The sequence below is a fragment of the Opisthorchis viverrini genome (assembly GCF_000715545.1).
Source record: "Opisthorchis viverrini unplaced genomic scaffold opera_v5_52, whole genome shotgun sequence".
Classification (NCBI taxonomy): domain Eukaryota; kingdom Metazoa; phylum Platyhelminthes; class Trematoda; order Opisthorchiida; family Opisthorchiidae; genus Opisthorchis; species Opisthorchis viverrini.
Genome location: NW_008751708.1, coordinates 805,198 through 819,532, shown reverse-complemented (window position 1 = coordinate 819,532; position 14,335 = coordinate 805,198). Strand labels below are relative to the sequence as shown.

Below are 14,335 nucleotides of genomic sequence, written 5' to 3'. Positions count from 1 at the left end.
TTGTGCGAAACTCCACGTATTTTGAAAATTCTTTCTCTTTAGAAACGGAGGGTGACTTGTTTGCAACTATCATTAGCAATATCAGTGTTTTCCGTGACAATAATCGGACACCATTCTTGCAGCACCGTCTTACGAATCGTTCCATTTGGGTAATCAATGAATGCTTGACAAGCTTTGATCACTGTTTCCATGGCCAAATAATCAGTAGTCTTTCTCACCAGTTCAACTAATAAACACTCGTTTAGCCTCTCAATTGTTCGAAAAACCATTTAGAGAGGACAGTGATTAGGATCTTTCTAAATCGGCAAAGAACTCTGTATGCATCTCGGAGTAAAATAAAGGCACACACCTACTAGTCTGTGTTTGTTACCTTGCAGCCAGATGGTCTCACATTATTTAGTGCTTATATCCGCGTGATTGTGAGGTTCTAGTGCTCTTGCTTTCTACAGCTCGGTGAACCCGTATAGCATGAGGCCGAGTTATTCAGGCACCCGGCGTCCTTCGAATCCTGATCCTTATGGACACCGGATGCCACACTATCTGGCTGGTTTTTACACGGAACGGTATGGTTATCCACCGGCATTCTACGCGGGCTACGTCGGGGTTCCTTATAATGGATACGGTTACGTACACCCTGCTAGCAGACAATCTGGGTCCCCTGGTGAACGGTTTTACGCCCAGAGTTATCGACCACGACGGCCTTATCCGTATCCAAATCCGTACTACCAACCCGATAATCACCAGCGTCTGGATCCCGGAGCGAACCCTCGAACGGGACGAGTTCAGCATCCGTCGGAATCTCAACGTGGCTCCACTTCGAGGAGGACAAACGATCAAACATATGAACCGAAACCTGTACTACCGGCTCGCCGAAGGCGGAAGAAACGGGGAGCGAATGTGCAGGGACCGTCGGGCTCATCGGAAACCCAGCCAAACATTCCGGACAGTCCACCAGAACCCGAACCAGCCACCTCGGACAAACCGTCTGAACTGCAGCCAACCAGTGTAGACAGCTCTTCTGAAGAGGAGCCAGTGATCGATGTTGTATGCCAGACTCCTGAACCTGCAAGTAGTCCGCTAGTTGGCATCTCATCTTCTATGATAATAACTCCTTACCGAACTATGGACGATGTTGATTATAATTTACGAGGTTGGTTTCCTGAGTCTTTACGTTTGAGTTTTGTGGTATCATGCCACACCAACAAGCATCGATTGTTTGAGCCCAATTCCTATGATGTTTGTCTTTTGAAGGCACCAATGTAGCTCAGATGCAATAACCCCTTTCGAGGTGCGTTACAAGGAAAGATGGGTTTCACTGTATCAGTCGCACGCAGGGCTGCAACAGACGCGAATCCCTCCTGGGCTCAGGCGGAGTGGTTTTTCTTCAGAGGAGGATTGCTGTAGGAACGGCGAAGACGCCACTATGTAGTCAGAAGGCCCTGTAAGAGTTTTAAAAATTAAATAACCAAAGTGAACACTGTAAAGCATTGCGAATAGGCACTCATGGAATGGGTAACGTACAGAGAATTGGTAGGTCGGTTGGTAAGCGGTCATTTGGATATTCAACATTGGTATATTGCGCAAAGCTCTGGAGACAGGGCTAAAGAGTTTTCCATAGTTGATCTCCAATTAAAAGGTAGGGGATTCTTCCCAATACCTGCGGACTTTAACTTAGTGAAAGTAACCAAATGAGGAGAGATCGAGTGGATGTTCAGGCGTTTGGGATTGAGACAGAAGGGCGTGTAAGATATGTCGGAGGGGAGGCAGTGGATTGCACCAGTTCTTGTTGGACTTGGCTAGAAATTGGAGCATTAAAAAGAGAATCAGTTGATATATCATCACTTTGTTCACCATCAACTCACGCAACTTTGAGGTGGGTATCAAAGGTTGGCAACTCCTGAAGCCATTCATGCTTCTGTTTCATGTTGATTGTTCGACCGAGTTTATCAGAAACGCTTTTCGCTCGTCCTATGATAGTTCAGGGATAGTGCCTAGCACTTCATTGGAGTATGAAATTGCGCAGGATCCTGCTAGCCCCACTAGATAAGGTAAAGAGTTCAACTGTAACACCCTTTCGGTGCCTAGCTGCCATGCCACCCAAAAGAAGCATGAGGGCTGGGATACTACCAGGTTGCTTAAGCCCAGACAGGGGAAGCCGCGAAGCAGAGGTCAGGTTCGAACCACGTACCTTCCGGTCAGGAAATTCGCGCTCTTTACCACTGAACCATCCCGCCCCAGTGCACCCGATCTGTCATAGTATCCATTACAGCAGAGATCCATCTCAACACCGATTAGGCCAGTCGACAAATCTGTTGAGTCACCGTAACATCGTAACTGACACGTTACTTGAATAATTGTTCACAAGAAGTTCGAGCGCGTACCCGAAAATCAGCCATACAATTTGGTTTCTGACAACGTATGTACCCGTTGAACCGTTCCATCATTCTCGACATTAACGGTGTATTGGTGATTCACATCCATGCGACTACACTTTCTTCATTAGTTGGGCGGGTCCCCAGTTGAAAAGAGGAGTAGAGTGGAAAGTGAAGGCGACTAGTGCTAGTCTAGTCGAAACAGTATGGGGTATCTTCACCTCAGACAGAATCTGGCGACGGATACGCCATTACGATCGGTGGGCAGCGTCTTGAAACAAACACAGGCAGGATCACGTGAGCGCTATTCTCGGTAACTGGTCATTCAACGTGCGCACAACATAATCAGGGGACCGCAACTCGATCGGCTAAATTATACTGCGCACGCAACCCGAACTAATCGACACCAGCCTACTCCAACCATGGCGCTGAAAAAGAACGCCTCTGGTCTGCCGAACGAAACCGCATGCACTGCAGCCTTATTTATCTGGGCATGTATGAATATACGGAGAGCTCTCCAAAAGGTTCCGTACGCAAAGGCGTGTCTGTCAGAGGGGTTCACCCTCTCCATTCCTATTTACTTTCGTGATCGACGGGATAATGAGACGAAAACTGGAAAGCCTGCAAAACCCCGGTGTTCAAATGGCCTGTGACGAGAACTTTGTCGATCTGGAATGTTCAGACAACATAGTACTTGTCTTTGAAGTGGATGAGAATCCGCAGGTGTTTTTGGATGAACTGACCAAAGTCATCCCTTCCTTTGGTATGTACTTCGCTCCCACAAAGTGTAAGGTCATGCTCGTGAACATGCAGTTACTGTACACGCCACCTACAATCTAGGGGAGGCATTGGAAGTTGTGGAGCGTTTTACGTATTTTGGAACTCGTGTTAGTTCTGATTGTAGTGTGACAGATAAGATCGATGTATGAATCTGCGAGGCTCGGGTCGCGTTTACCAATTTGAGACCCCTATGGTATAAAAGCGGTATATCCCTGAGTCTCAAGGGACTTGTGTATCAGGCTACAATACGGACTATTTTGTTGTATGGCTGGGAGACTTGACCTGTTCGAGCAGTGGAACTGAGATACCCGAAAATCATTGTCTGAGAATGTGGAAATTTGGTACTATCGGTGCAACTCTTCTTCCGGGAAGGGGGCCGCGTAATCCCCGCTGCAACTGTTTGGAGAGGCTGCAAGATATGACTGTTAATCAACGTCAATGGCGTCCTTGTTTTCAGTCCCCATCCAGATTGCCTTAGTGAGCGTCTGGAGGTGTAGTCACCTCGCAATGCTTGTGGTAGAGTAGTCTTAAGTTCCTTCCCGTCCACTTTTATTCTTTATTTAACAATAAGGCTTGCAAATGAATCATGGTTGTACGGCATCAGCGATGAGCGCCGATTTCATACTGTCGATAACGTGAGGGTTCGTTTGGTTCTTTCAGGTGTAGCTGTTTTTGGGTGCCTAACTGCAATGCCATCAGAAGGAAGCACGAGGGCCATGGTATTGCCAGATTACCCAAACCTTGACAGAGGAAGTCGCAAGGCATAGTTCGGGTTTGAACCATGGACCTTCCGGTCAGTAAAGTCGCGCTCTAACCACTGAGGCACCTCGGAGATGATGAAACGATTGTTCGAAATTTTCCTCACATTGGTCCAAGCCTTGTTCCTTATTTCTGTGTCGAACAGTCATTGTGATAAACGATGATTTCGTGTACCTGATGTTCACAAAAACCTGTGGCACCTGCCGCTAAATCATTATGCGTACAATTCCAACATTGTGTTCACTTTCCACCTCCACAGCTTTTCTAATCCTCTAAGCCTCGATCAGTTCGTGCCTCTCCACTGTTCAAGGAAGGTAAGGAAGGCCCGAGGACAGAAATTCTAGTTTCTTGTTTTAGTGAAGATCTGTTGAGTAGTATTGCGATAAGCACACTTTCTCTTAGGCTTATCGGCGCTTGCGTATGCGTTTCTTTCGATTTCTGGGATAGCAAGCTGTTTGGTAGAAACCTTCTGGGAATAAAGGTTCACTGACTCCGAAAGTTAGCTAAGGGATTGACACCTGAATAGTTTTATCGAACAAAATTTATTGATCACTCAGGACGCGGAATTCTCAGGGGAAGGAGCCAAAATTACTGACACCTGACATCGCTGAGGACCGGCTGCAGAAGGTGAGGTTAAGCAGCCGTTGAGTATTGACTAAAACCATGTAAGAGGTTAGCTGTCAGAGGAATCAAGTAGGGGTGAATATTATAATGGACAGGTAGAAAGGAGCTGACCGTTTGTTGAGTTTTCTCTCCACGGTTCTGGAAGTGGTTAGCTCAAGGTAGGTGGCTGTCAGTCACAAATACTTGAGCCACGTAGACTGCTGAGTTGGTGTGCATCTGCACCCGTCGCCAGGTGCTGGACGCTCTGTGGATCGAGCTGTAAGATGTCTCCGCAGCTGGCGTTCAGTGAAAAGGATAAGTGGAGAGGGAAGAAACAGACAGTTCGGGTTTAAACTGGGTTTAAACTCGCTGCCCAACAGGCAGACAGAGGGACAGTTCGGGTTTAAACTCGCTGCCCAACAGGCAGATGTTGAAGTAATTCTTTGAAGGTGCTAGAAGTGCGGTAGCTTTCCTGCTTCTTATATTTTTTGTTTCACGGGTTGATGAATGGGAGATTGGTTACTCTTCTTGTCGGCCAACAGCCAGTTATTCAGTTCACCGTGACGAATACTTATTGCTGCGGTGTTGCTGGGTTAATATCCATCGGAATGTGTTCATTTGAGTAGTATGTACTGCCCTCGACGAAATGCTTCTGGGGATTGTCGTTACCTTACTTATTCTTATCCTATTTGGACTCAAGTATGGTTTTCTGGTGCTTTGACTCTTCCTTTACTTCGCTAATGGGTAATAACATCCTTTTTGTATCCACTTTATTACATTTGATTTTTCGCATAGAAAAGTTGATCCACCAGCTGCGTCATGGACAGTACCAGTGTCTGATCTGTATCTCACGTGTCCGACAGCGTGATCCCATCTGGTCATGTTCCACCTGTTTTCACATCTATCACTTATCTTGCATCAAATCTTGGGCTGAAAAGTGCAAAGCTACTGCCACCGGCGAGCAGTCCGATGTGACATCTCAAGCCTGTTGGCGCTGTCCGGCCTGCCAAACCAAACAGGTGTGCGATGAGGATGGTAAGGACCAACCATTGGAATATATATGCTTCTGTGGAAGAGTCCGTAATCCAGAGTATCACCCGGCTCGAACAAGCATCCCACATGGCTGTGATGAGATGTGCGGGAAGCTGCGGACATCATCCGGGCCAAAGGACGAGAGTACAAAATATTTGCGCCAAACTATGTGTACGCACCCTTGTACGGAGTAAGTTTGATTGGCCGGAGCACAACACTTGATAATCTTTCTATAAGGTAGCTATTGTTTTTAGGTAAGTGCAGGTATATTTTACACGAATGGGGCGTTCCTCCCTATCATGACTAAGAAACCAGGCCAACCAACTCGCATCAGATAGGGGGTCCTTTTTTGGGACCAATAGTTTGTCTCATTGCCTGCACTGCCATAAATCGTATTTGAAAAGTAGTCGTTTCAGAGAACACCGTCAGAATGGATATCACATGATATGAGTGGCGTTTTTGATAGTGAACGGATGAGAATTTGGGCTGTGAGGCTTCCAGTTTGTTGGTGATTATTTTCATCCAAACTAGCAGAGTACACGGATTATAAGCGAACATCCATAGTGTTAACAAAGATTTCAACATCCAATCGAACGTGGGACGCACGTGATTGTCCATGACGAAGGTAACTATGGAGCTCAACCTGAATGAACATGATGAATAGTGAGTGCCACGTGGTGCAACCTATCTTCAGAAACTATTGATTTCATGTGTAGTTCGGAGCCCAATCTGAATGAACATGATGAATAGTGCCACGTGGTGCAACCTACCTTCAGAAACTATTGATTTCATGTGTAGTTGCGGTGCATTTGGTTAGAATGGACGGAGTACCCTTTTTCGCGACTGATCACACATGATTATCGCTTGAGAAAGGTGATCATTTACGAGGCGCATTTTTCAAATTCAAATGTCACAGGCAGCATAGAGATCAAGATTTCTCCACGTTCGCTCGGATGGTTGGTACCCAGACTTTTCTTCATCTAGGTCTGAGCTTCGCCGACGACCGAACAATCCCAACCTCTAACTGTTCATCTGATTTGTCGCTTTATGAGTTTTTAGACCTGCAGCATGAGACTTAGTATGTATTCACCCAATATACCGATGGGAATCTTTGAATGATCATTCTGATGTAAGCGCGAGGAATTCTTGTGATGGTGTTTCTCAGTGCATCGCGGTATCAGTTGAAGTCTCTGGATTTCTACCATTAGAATTTCCTGTGTCAGCGGTGAGTACATTTCTAAGAGTGACAGTCAATCTTAGAGACAACAAAGGAGACCAATGGTGTATTCACGTGAAATATTGTTAGGGAGGCTTACAGCTAAGCCTATTGGGAATGGTTTATTGATCGAAATTCTACGTGAAATTTCGTAGTATCCTTTGACTCACATTTAACTACGCCCTATATTAAAAAGATCAAACTTCATTTCTTTTCTCTCTCTTTAGGCTGTGTCACCCTGGTCCTTGTCCACCTTGCGTTACACGGGTCTCGATGACCTGTCCTTGCGGTCGCATACAACAATCTATGGCATGTGGGGATGCGCCTCCTGCACCATGTGGACAACTGTGCAGCCAAAGTCTCAGTGAAACAGGCTGCTCTTGTGCCTGTGGCATACACACATGTCTATATGGTTGTCACACCGACCAGTGCCCGCCTTGCCCCTGGCAGCTAGAAATCGGTTGGTTTTCATCAGACTTGCTTTTATATGTATCTTACGAGTATAATTTTGAAGTTTTTTCAACTACCTCTTCCGTGGGTCGCTGTACATTGTCTTTCACTCTGAAATTCCGGACTCCAGCAGATTGTGTGTAGAGTTGTCCAGTAGGCCATCCAACTACCCTGCCTCTGTCACACAGCAACATATACGTGTTCACTCAGTAGCAACCAGTTCGTGTGGCCATCACACCATATTTGTAGGGCAAAATCATGTCACACGAAACCTTGGGTCAGTTTTATGCTCTGGGTAAACTGCGTTCGCTTCATATTGCATGATTCTCTTAGATTCGGTTCACAGACGTTACGCTAATTACCTTGAAGTAAGACGTACACGAACTGTTACTAGTATTATGGTTATGCACTGTTGTCACGACCAACAGAAAAAGTGTGGCTGGATGTAGTCTTCAGCAGCATTAGCTATATGTAGCTGCCCAACAATGATGTTCATACGTATTCCTTCAATAACACTGGTACCCTTTAATCATACTGAAGCTACGGTATTGAGTGGATCAATAGAATCTACCTAGAGGTCACCTGAACTGCACGCTGTTTCCTTGTGCGAAATGCATAGCTCTCTGTGTTGTCATGGTAGAAGTCACGTAGTTCCACATGACCGCTATCTTCGAATCGTGTAGATGAGACCCCCTCCCTTATGCTTTTTTTCATCCCTGGAATTTCAGCCTGCTTTTGTGGACGAGAGGAAAAGACGATTATTTGCGGAAGTGAAGATGCAAAGAAAATTGATTTCACGCCTAGCATACAAGATTTGATACAGACAGCATATGTAGAGTTCCAGTCCATGGATCTGACTAAAATCGCTGCGGAACGCTCAGAGGTGGACATGGACAGCTCACGTGACCAAGCCAGCTTTCTCTCTGAAGCCCTGCATGCTGTGGCACTTTCCACTCCGGTGACGAATGTCCCACAGAGTCAGGATGGATCGAAAAGTGTAGACACACAGAAACCATTAGTTCCGCTACTCATTCCACCTGTCGTCAAACTGGGTTCTTCATTTTCATGTTCGCGAACGTGCGAAAAACAACTGAGCTGTGGGAATCACACTTGTGCAGATCCTTGTCATTCGGGAGACTGTAAGCCCTGTTCACTGGAACCTTCGCGTTGTTTCACTTGCCCTTGTGGCCGAGTGGCTCTCTCCAAACTGGTAAGCTCTGTTTTGAGGATTTTACGTGTCATGTTTACAACGGGCTATTGTACGGCGGTTGCTAACTGTGTACCCTGACATCTCGCGGCATTTTATGATTTTTCTTTTTCAATTTACAAACGGATCGGGTGACTATGCGGCACAGCGTATGGTGCACCTCATTCAAACACCGTGTAGTAGTAGTAATAGTAGTAGTAGTATTAGGGTGTGATTTACATGTCCACATTAGATTAGATACTTTCGGTGATGTACAGTGATCCTCCGTGGGAAAAAGCGGCTCTCCTTGTTGGTCCGCCATGACCTACTGTCAATAAGGGCCGGATCTTCTTTTTGGCAACGATCTCTCCTGAGGACCTATTGTTATCACTTGCTCCCCGTTGCAAACCACGTGCATTTAATTTCATTTTTTCTACGAGAACAAACGGTAATAAAAGAGGGGATTTTTTGTTCTTCAGCGTCGTTCCTTTCAGGAAGTCCATCTAGAGGTTAACAACTTTATCATACATCCGTATTTTTCGTTGAATAATCACGTGATGCGACATAGAAGATATTGGATTCTTCAACCGAGGACGCGCGCATTCTTGTGCATATTGTCTGCACTTGGGTGGAGCTCAAGTGATTGAACGGACCGGGCAGTCAGACTTATCATCAATAGTCGGCACGACGAGACGACGAAGGAGACGAACTATTTGGATTTAGAGGATGCTCGTACAGCAATGTACAGCAATAAGGATATCTTCCAAGGTGGATCGCCGCCTTTGCAAGTCAACAATCACGTCCGGTGTCAGCTATAACTTGGAGTGCAACCCAACTACCTGTTTCCATCGGTAGCCTCTTAGGTAGATAGCTGTTCTCAGTACTGAGTCTTGTTAAAAGGTGTTTTTAGAATTCCACATTGAACGTGAAATCACGTTTGACGCAGTATGGCATAAACACTGAATAGTGCTCCTTGAGCAGCAAGCCGGTGTAGTGGGGAATTAGAACTCTGTTCCGATTGGCAGCGTTCACGGTGGGTCGTTCAGTGGTGAATAATCACCCCCTCGACTTGTTAACGCACACACCACCCACCTACTTTCCAAATATACTTACTTTCGCGGCGTGATGAAAACAGTAATGCATGTCGTTCTCATTCTTCCTCCCAGGTTTTGTCAGGAGATGTTTCTGGAGATAGGACTTCGTGTGTTGATCCTGTGCCTCTATGTCCCAATGTATGCGCCCGGCCGCACTCGATGTGTGGGCATCCGTGTCCCCTGACTTGTCATTCAGGACCTTGTCCACCGTGCGAACTCTCAACCACTGCAAAGTGTCGTTGTGGTCGCACCTCAAAGGAACTAACTTGCGCGCGGTTCGAGGAACTAGCTAGGACTGAAGGTAAGTCCAACCCTCTTACTGCTCGTTCTTCTAACACCTAGTATCTCCTTCGAGCTTGGAATCCTAAATGTATGCCTTTTTGTATGCTTTCTGTATGTCCCTATTTAATAACAGCGAAGGGCGTTCCTAATTGCTTTTCGGTGATTGAGTACCTGGTCGCTTGGATCATTCCCCTTACTGTCGACAAAACCTCGTGACTAGTGTTCTGTCGCGCTTTTTTCGGCAACTCGGATGAAGGCGGTGCGTGCAACTACATGTCTAGACTCCGGATGCTTAGATGCCGGCCTAATTATGAGCGACATTCATTTGGTGTTACGATACACCGGTCAGTTATTGAGGTTTCTGTTGGACCCCACCAATATCCCGGCGTCATGACTGGGATGACTATACTCCGCAAGTGTTCCCAACGCAGTAGAATTAACCTTTTTGTTTTTGAAACAAATTCCAACATTTACCTTCAGTGCCACTGGATTGGGTGATACCCTTTTGTGTATGTTCGAGGGATGACTCACCACATACTTAGTTTCTCATACCACATTTTGTTTTACTTTTATTCGCTTTTCACTTAGGCTTGCTGCAAATGCTTTGCGAACGAATTTGCAAGCGAAAAAAGGTCTGCGGTCGTCACAAATGCAAAAATAAATGTTGCGACGTAAGTTCATCTCTTGTGACTGACTAACTACGGTCGACCGAATAACCGAACAACGTTGGGAGTGCTTTCTTGTACTTCGGGCTAAACTGCTCCATGTGTCGACTATTTATCCCTCAATATTTTAGGGTATTTACTCATGTTGTTCCTGCGGTTTCGGTGTGGTGTATGTCTCCCGTCTAGTGTTGTCAGATTTCATTCAAACGATTAGGTACCCGTTGAACTCTGTTTTACGATCCTCTTTTCGATATTTTCCCGCTGTATCATGACTGATCAAGCAATGTCGGCCGTCTCGAGTTGAGCTTTCAGCAACTATATGCTACAGCAACTCGAACCACGTTTGACGCGTACTTGCTGGGCGACTGGAAAATCAAATTTATCGCGAGAACCTGTGTCACCACCCAGATTAGGGAGTTTTGTTTGAAACAAATGTTCCTCCTTTAAGGTGACAATTTATCTTCTAAAATTCAAGCGGATCGTATGCTCCTAAGATTCGTCGGCCTCTAAAGGATTATCAAACTGTTGACAATAATATTGTGACAATCGTCCTTGGCGAATGTTTGAAGAACTGGTTAGTTCAGGAGCGGGATTTTCGCAATTTACGTTTTGGTGACTTCGGATGATCTTTGTCAGTTCACTGATTGCGAATCTGTTATTTTTTATCTGAGTACCATCATTTTTTGTTTAACCACCCTCCAGCTAACTGCTCACTCTTGTTCGGAGATTTGTGGTCGACGTCTGACTTGTCAGAGGCACAACTGCGAGGAGCCGTGTCACCCCGGGCCTTGCGCTACTTGCTGGCGTGGTGTTATCTATACGGAACTCTACTGTCGCTGCGGTCTCACTGTTCTACCGCCACCTCAGCCTTGCGGTTCAATCGGACCAGAATGTGTTCAGCCGTGCAATCGCGTCCACGACTGTGATCATCCCGTTCGACACACTTGTCACAATGATCCCATCTGTCCCCCTTGCACTGTTCTGCTTACTAAAGAATGTCCAGGCGGTAAGTGGTGGAGCCAGCTGTCTGAATTTTATTCGGAAAGTCCTAAGCTCTTTGGCGTTTTTGGGGATAGGAGGGCTGATTATAGTCTATCCAGCGGTTTCCAACAAGCTGGTTTATACAACCCACGAAACGAACATACTCGGGTCTCATTAGGAATGTGCCTACGGGAAATTCCTAGCGGTAGATTTATAATAAATCACTGAAGAGAGTCTTATTTCGACTCAATATTGTGTTTCACCACTTATGTGTAACCAGTGTTTCTGTTCGTTGTATACCTTAAAATTTAGCCTCTCAACTTACGTTGCTAATGGCTATTTCCGCCAGTTTATTGTTCATCTGGCATACCCATTCTCTTTTTTCTCACCACTATTAAAGGTCATGGAGTCCAATTCAGTATGCCTTGCTTCCAGCCTGTGCTCAGTTGTGGTCGCGCGTGTGGAAAGCGGCTGCCTCGCTGTTCTCACACTTGCCAGAGGCCATGCCACGTTGGTGATTGTATTGAGCCCTGTGCCTCCGAACAAGCTTACCCGTGTTCACAACCGTGCAAAAAACTTAGGCCGGATTGTGGGCACCCTTGCAAATTGCCCTGTCACGAAGCCAAAGGTCAGACCTGTTTGCAGGCAGCACTAGCGGTCAAAAGGGGGACACATGCTTTCTCCGGCCGCACAGCTGCAAAACTGCCACCTTGTCAACATCGTGTTGATATAGTCTGTTCATGTGGCCGAAGAAAAGATCAACAAGCTTGTCACCAGGTACGGTTGCTCTAATCGCTGCACCCGTGGCTCGACATGTTTTAGTGATTTTTTGTGCTTACTGTTTAAATTTTCAGTAGTTCGTTGTAAATGCACTGGGCTGACGACGGCGTTTCTCTGTACGGCCCGACCTAATCTACCGCGTCGCCATTGTATTTAATGCAACTCCCAAATCACTCAAAAACACTCAGAAAGCCCCATAACCCCAGAGTCTTTCCTTAGATGGAAATTGGTGCGTTCAGCGGCATGACCTTACACTATGTGCGAAAGCACGAAGTCACTTGAATCAGTTGATTCGAAGAGGAGAACGACATCGCATTCATATTTCAGGTCAGGGTTTCCGTCGGCAATCACTTTAACCTCAGGGCTCTAAAGGCCTTCCGGAATTTACCTCATTATCACTTGAATCACAGAATCGCATACCAGTTGATTTGGTTTCTGATATCTCATTCTGCAGGGAAACTTTCGAAGAGCTCCCAATATACTCTCACGTCCGCAGGTCTGAGAATACAGTGAACTCACATACCTAATGTCCTGTTTAGCAAGGGTCTTAGATAAAATCAACCGGTAAAGAGTGCCAAGTGCACCTTGAAAATCTTGGATTACCAGGGTATTTGGTTGCTGATGCACGTGCCGTTGGTCCGGCACCTGACGGAGTGTGAAGATATGATCACCCAACCGCCACCAGGCTAAACTCCCGCTTGCCACCTTTAAGTCAATACATCGTTCAGCTGTAATGCCTTTTCGGTGCCTAGCTGCCATACTACCCAACGGAAGCACGAGAGCATAGGTACTGTAAAATTGCGCAAGCATAAACAGAATCAGTCGAGATATCGGGTTTGAGTTCGAACCACTGACCATCCGGTCGGTGAATCTGCGCCCTAATCACTGGGTCTTATTGATGTCATAATACGGCAAACAATAAATTACTCTAAGCTTGGTTACAACAGGCACCACTCTTGTCCCCTTTTGAGTGCCGCACTTACTCCGGCCCCTTTCTTTGGAAATAAGCATGACAGTTGACTCACTCTAGTCGTCTAGACGGTTTTTTTTTCAGATAAAAGCTGTCTGAGGATTTTACTCCCATCGCTGAATAATGTATCATCCGTACCAGCGTTTTGACGACAGTTGAAAGAAGATATGCAGTAATAAATTAACGAAGCTGAACGGAGTTCGTGCCTTTTGGGAGTAAGAGAAGGCGAGAATCTTGGTTCAGATTTCTCTGTCCATTAATTGAGATGCTTCCTTTGTTGAGGATCATTTGATCAAACTGACTTGATGGTGCATCGTGCGGACTAACTAGAATAAGTTTAATGAATTCCCGGCACTCGTCGTTTCTTTGATTTCCCTAACCTTCTATATTCCTAGTACTTCTCGGCCACCAGATGCACAATTTTCCACCCAACGTCTGACTGCTGGGTTGAATTGTATTGAAACCGGTAAGAACACGTCTTCGAGGTTCAAGCGATACAACTGTTGTGTCTGACATCTACTGCTTGAGCGGAGCTGCCTTTAGGTATAACTTCGGGCGTAAGATGCTCCAATCGCGTCCCACCACGAATTGACATCTGGTGGTACGCAGGTTTTTAAGCGAGTCCAGTTATGATCAATTCATTTGACTCCGGCCTGTGGGTCCTTCAGTCACTTGTCTGTCCTTTGCCCCTAAAGAACGGTACCAAACAGATGCATGGTTATATTTCACCCAGTTATCCCAAAAGGAGAAATAATAGGCTACTGATCCACGCCATCCATACCTGATAGCGTTGTAGGCTCGTGGTTCCCTCGCTGTGATGGCCAGGCTGTTTCTGATTTAAAGTTTGGCCTGCACAAAGGATGTTTGCCGAGGTAGTTGTTCACTGGTTCCCGTATCCAACTCGAGTCCACCAACTCATTGCGTCCTCGATGTTGCAACTTCATATATATTTAACTGTTTCTGAAAGTTTGGCCTGCACAAAGGATGTTTGCCGAGGTAGTTGTTCACTGGTTCCCGTATCCAACTCGAGTCCACCAACTCATTCATTGCTCGATGTTGCAACTTCATATATATTTAAAATTGCCTCCAATCTTGAATGACTGCCTTCCCGGTTAACAATTCAAATGGACCGCCCTTTTTTGGACTGGTGGAATTGAACCCTATT

The 14,335-nt window shown here is 45.9% G+C and overlaps 2 protein-coding genes across 2 annotated transcripts in view; one reads left to right on the top strand and one right to left on the bottom strand.

The window, feature by feature from the left end:
- Positions 1–432: 432 nt before the first annotated feature.
- Positions 433–14,335, top strand: part of T265_03575 (hypothetical protein) — a gene marked incomplete at both ends in the record, with an annotated part of 25,180 nt that continues 11,277 nt past the window's right edge. The window contains 8 exons of the mRNA XM_009168094.1: positions 433–1,150; positions 5,310–5,736; positions 6,990–7,222; positions 7,941–8,422; positions 9,565–9,793; positions 10,363–10,445; positions 11,142–11,445; positions 11,821–12,197. Coding sequence (XP_009166358.1) covers positions 469–1,150; positions 5,310–5,736; positions 6,990–7,222; positions 7,941–8,422; positions 9,565–9,793; positions 10,363–10,445; positions 11,142–11,445; positions 11,821–12,197 — 2,817 coding nt within the window. The remainder of the gene's footprint in view (positions 1,151–5,309; positions 5,737–6,989; positions 7,223–7,940; positions 8,423–9,564; positions 9,794–10,362; positions 10,446–11,141; positions 11,446–11,820; positions 12,198–14,335) is intronic.
- Positions 11,284–14,335, bottom strand: part of T265_03574 (hypothetical protein) — a gene marked incomplete at both ends in the record, with an annotated part of 11,484 nt that continues 8,432 nt past the window's right edge. The window contains one exon of the mRNA XM_009168093.1: positions 11,284–11,420. Coding sequence (XP_009166357.1) covers positions 11,284–11,420 — 137 coding nt within the window. The remainder of the gene's footprint in view (positions 11,421–14,335) is intronic.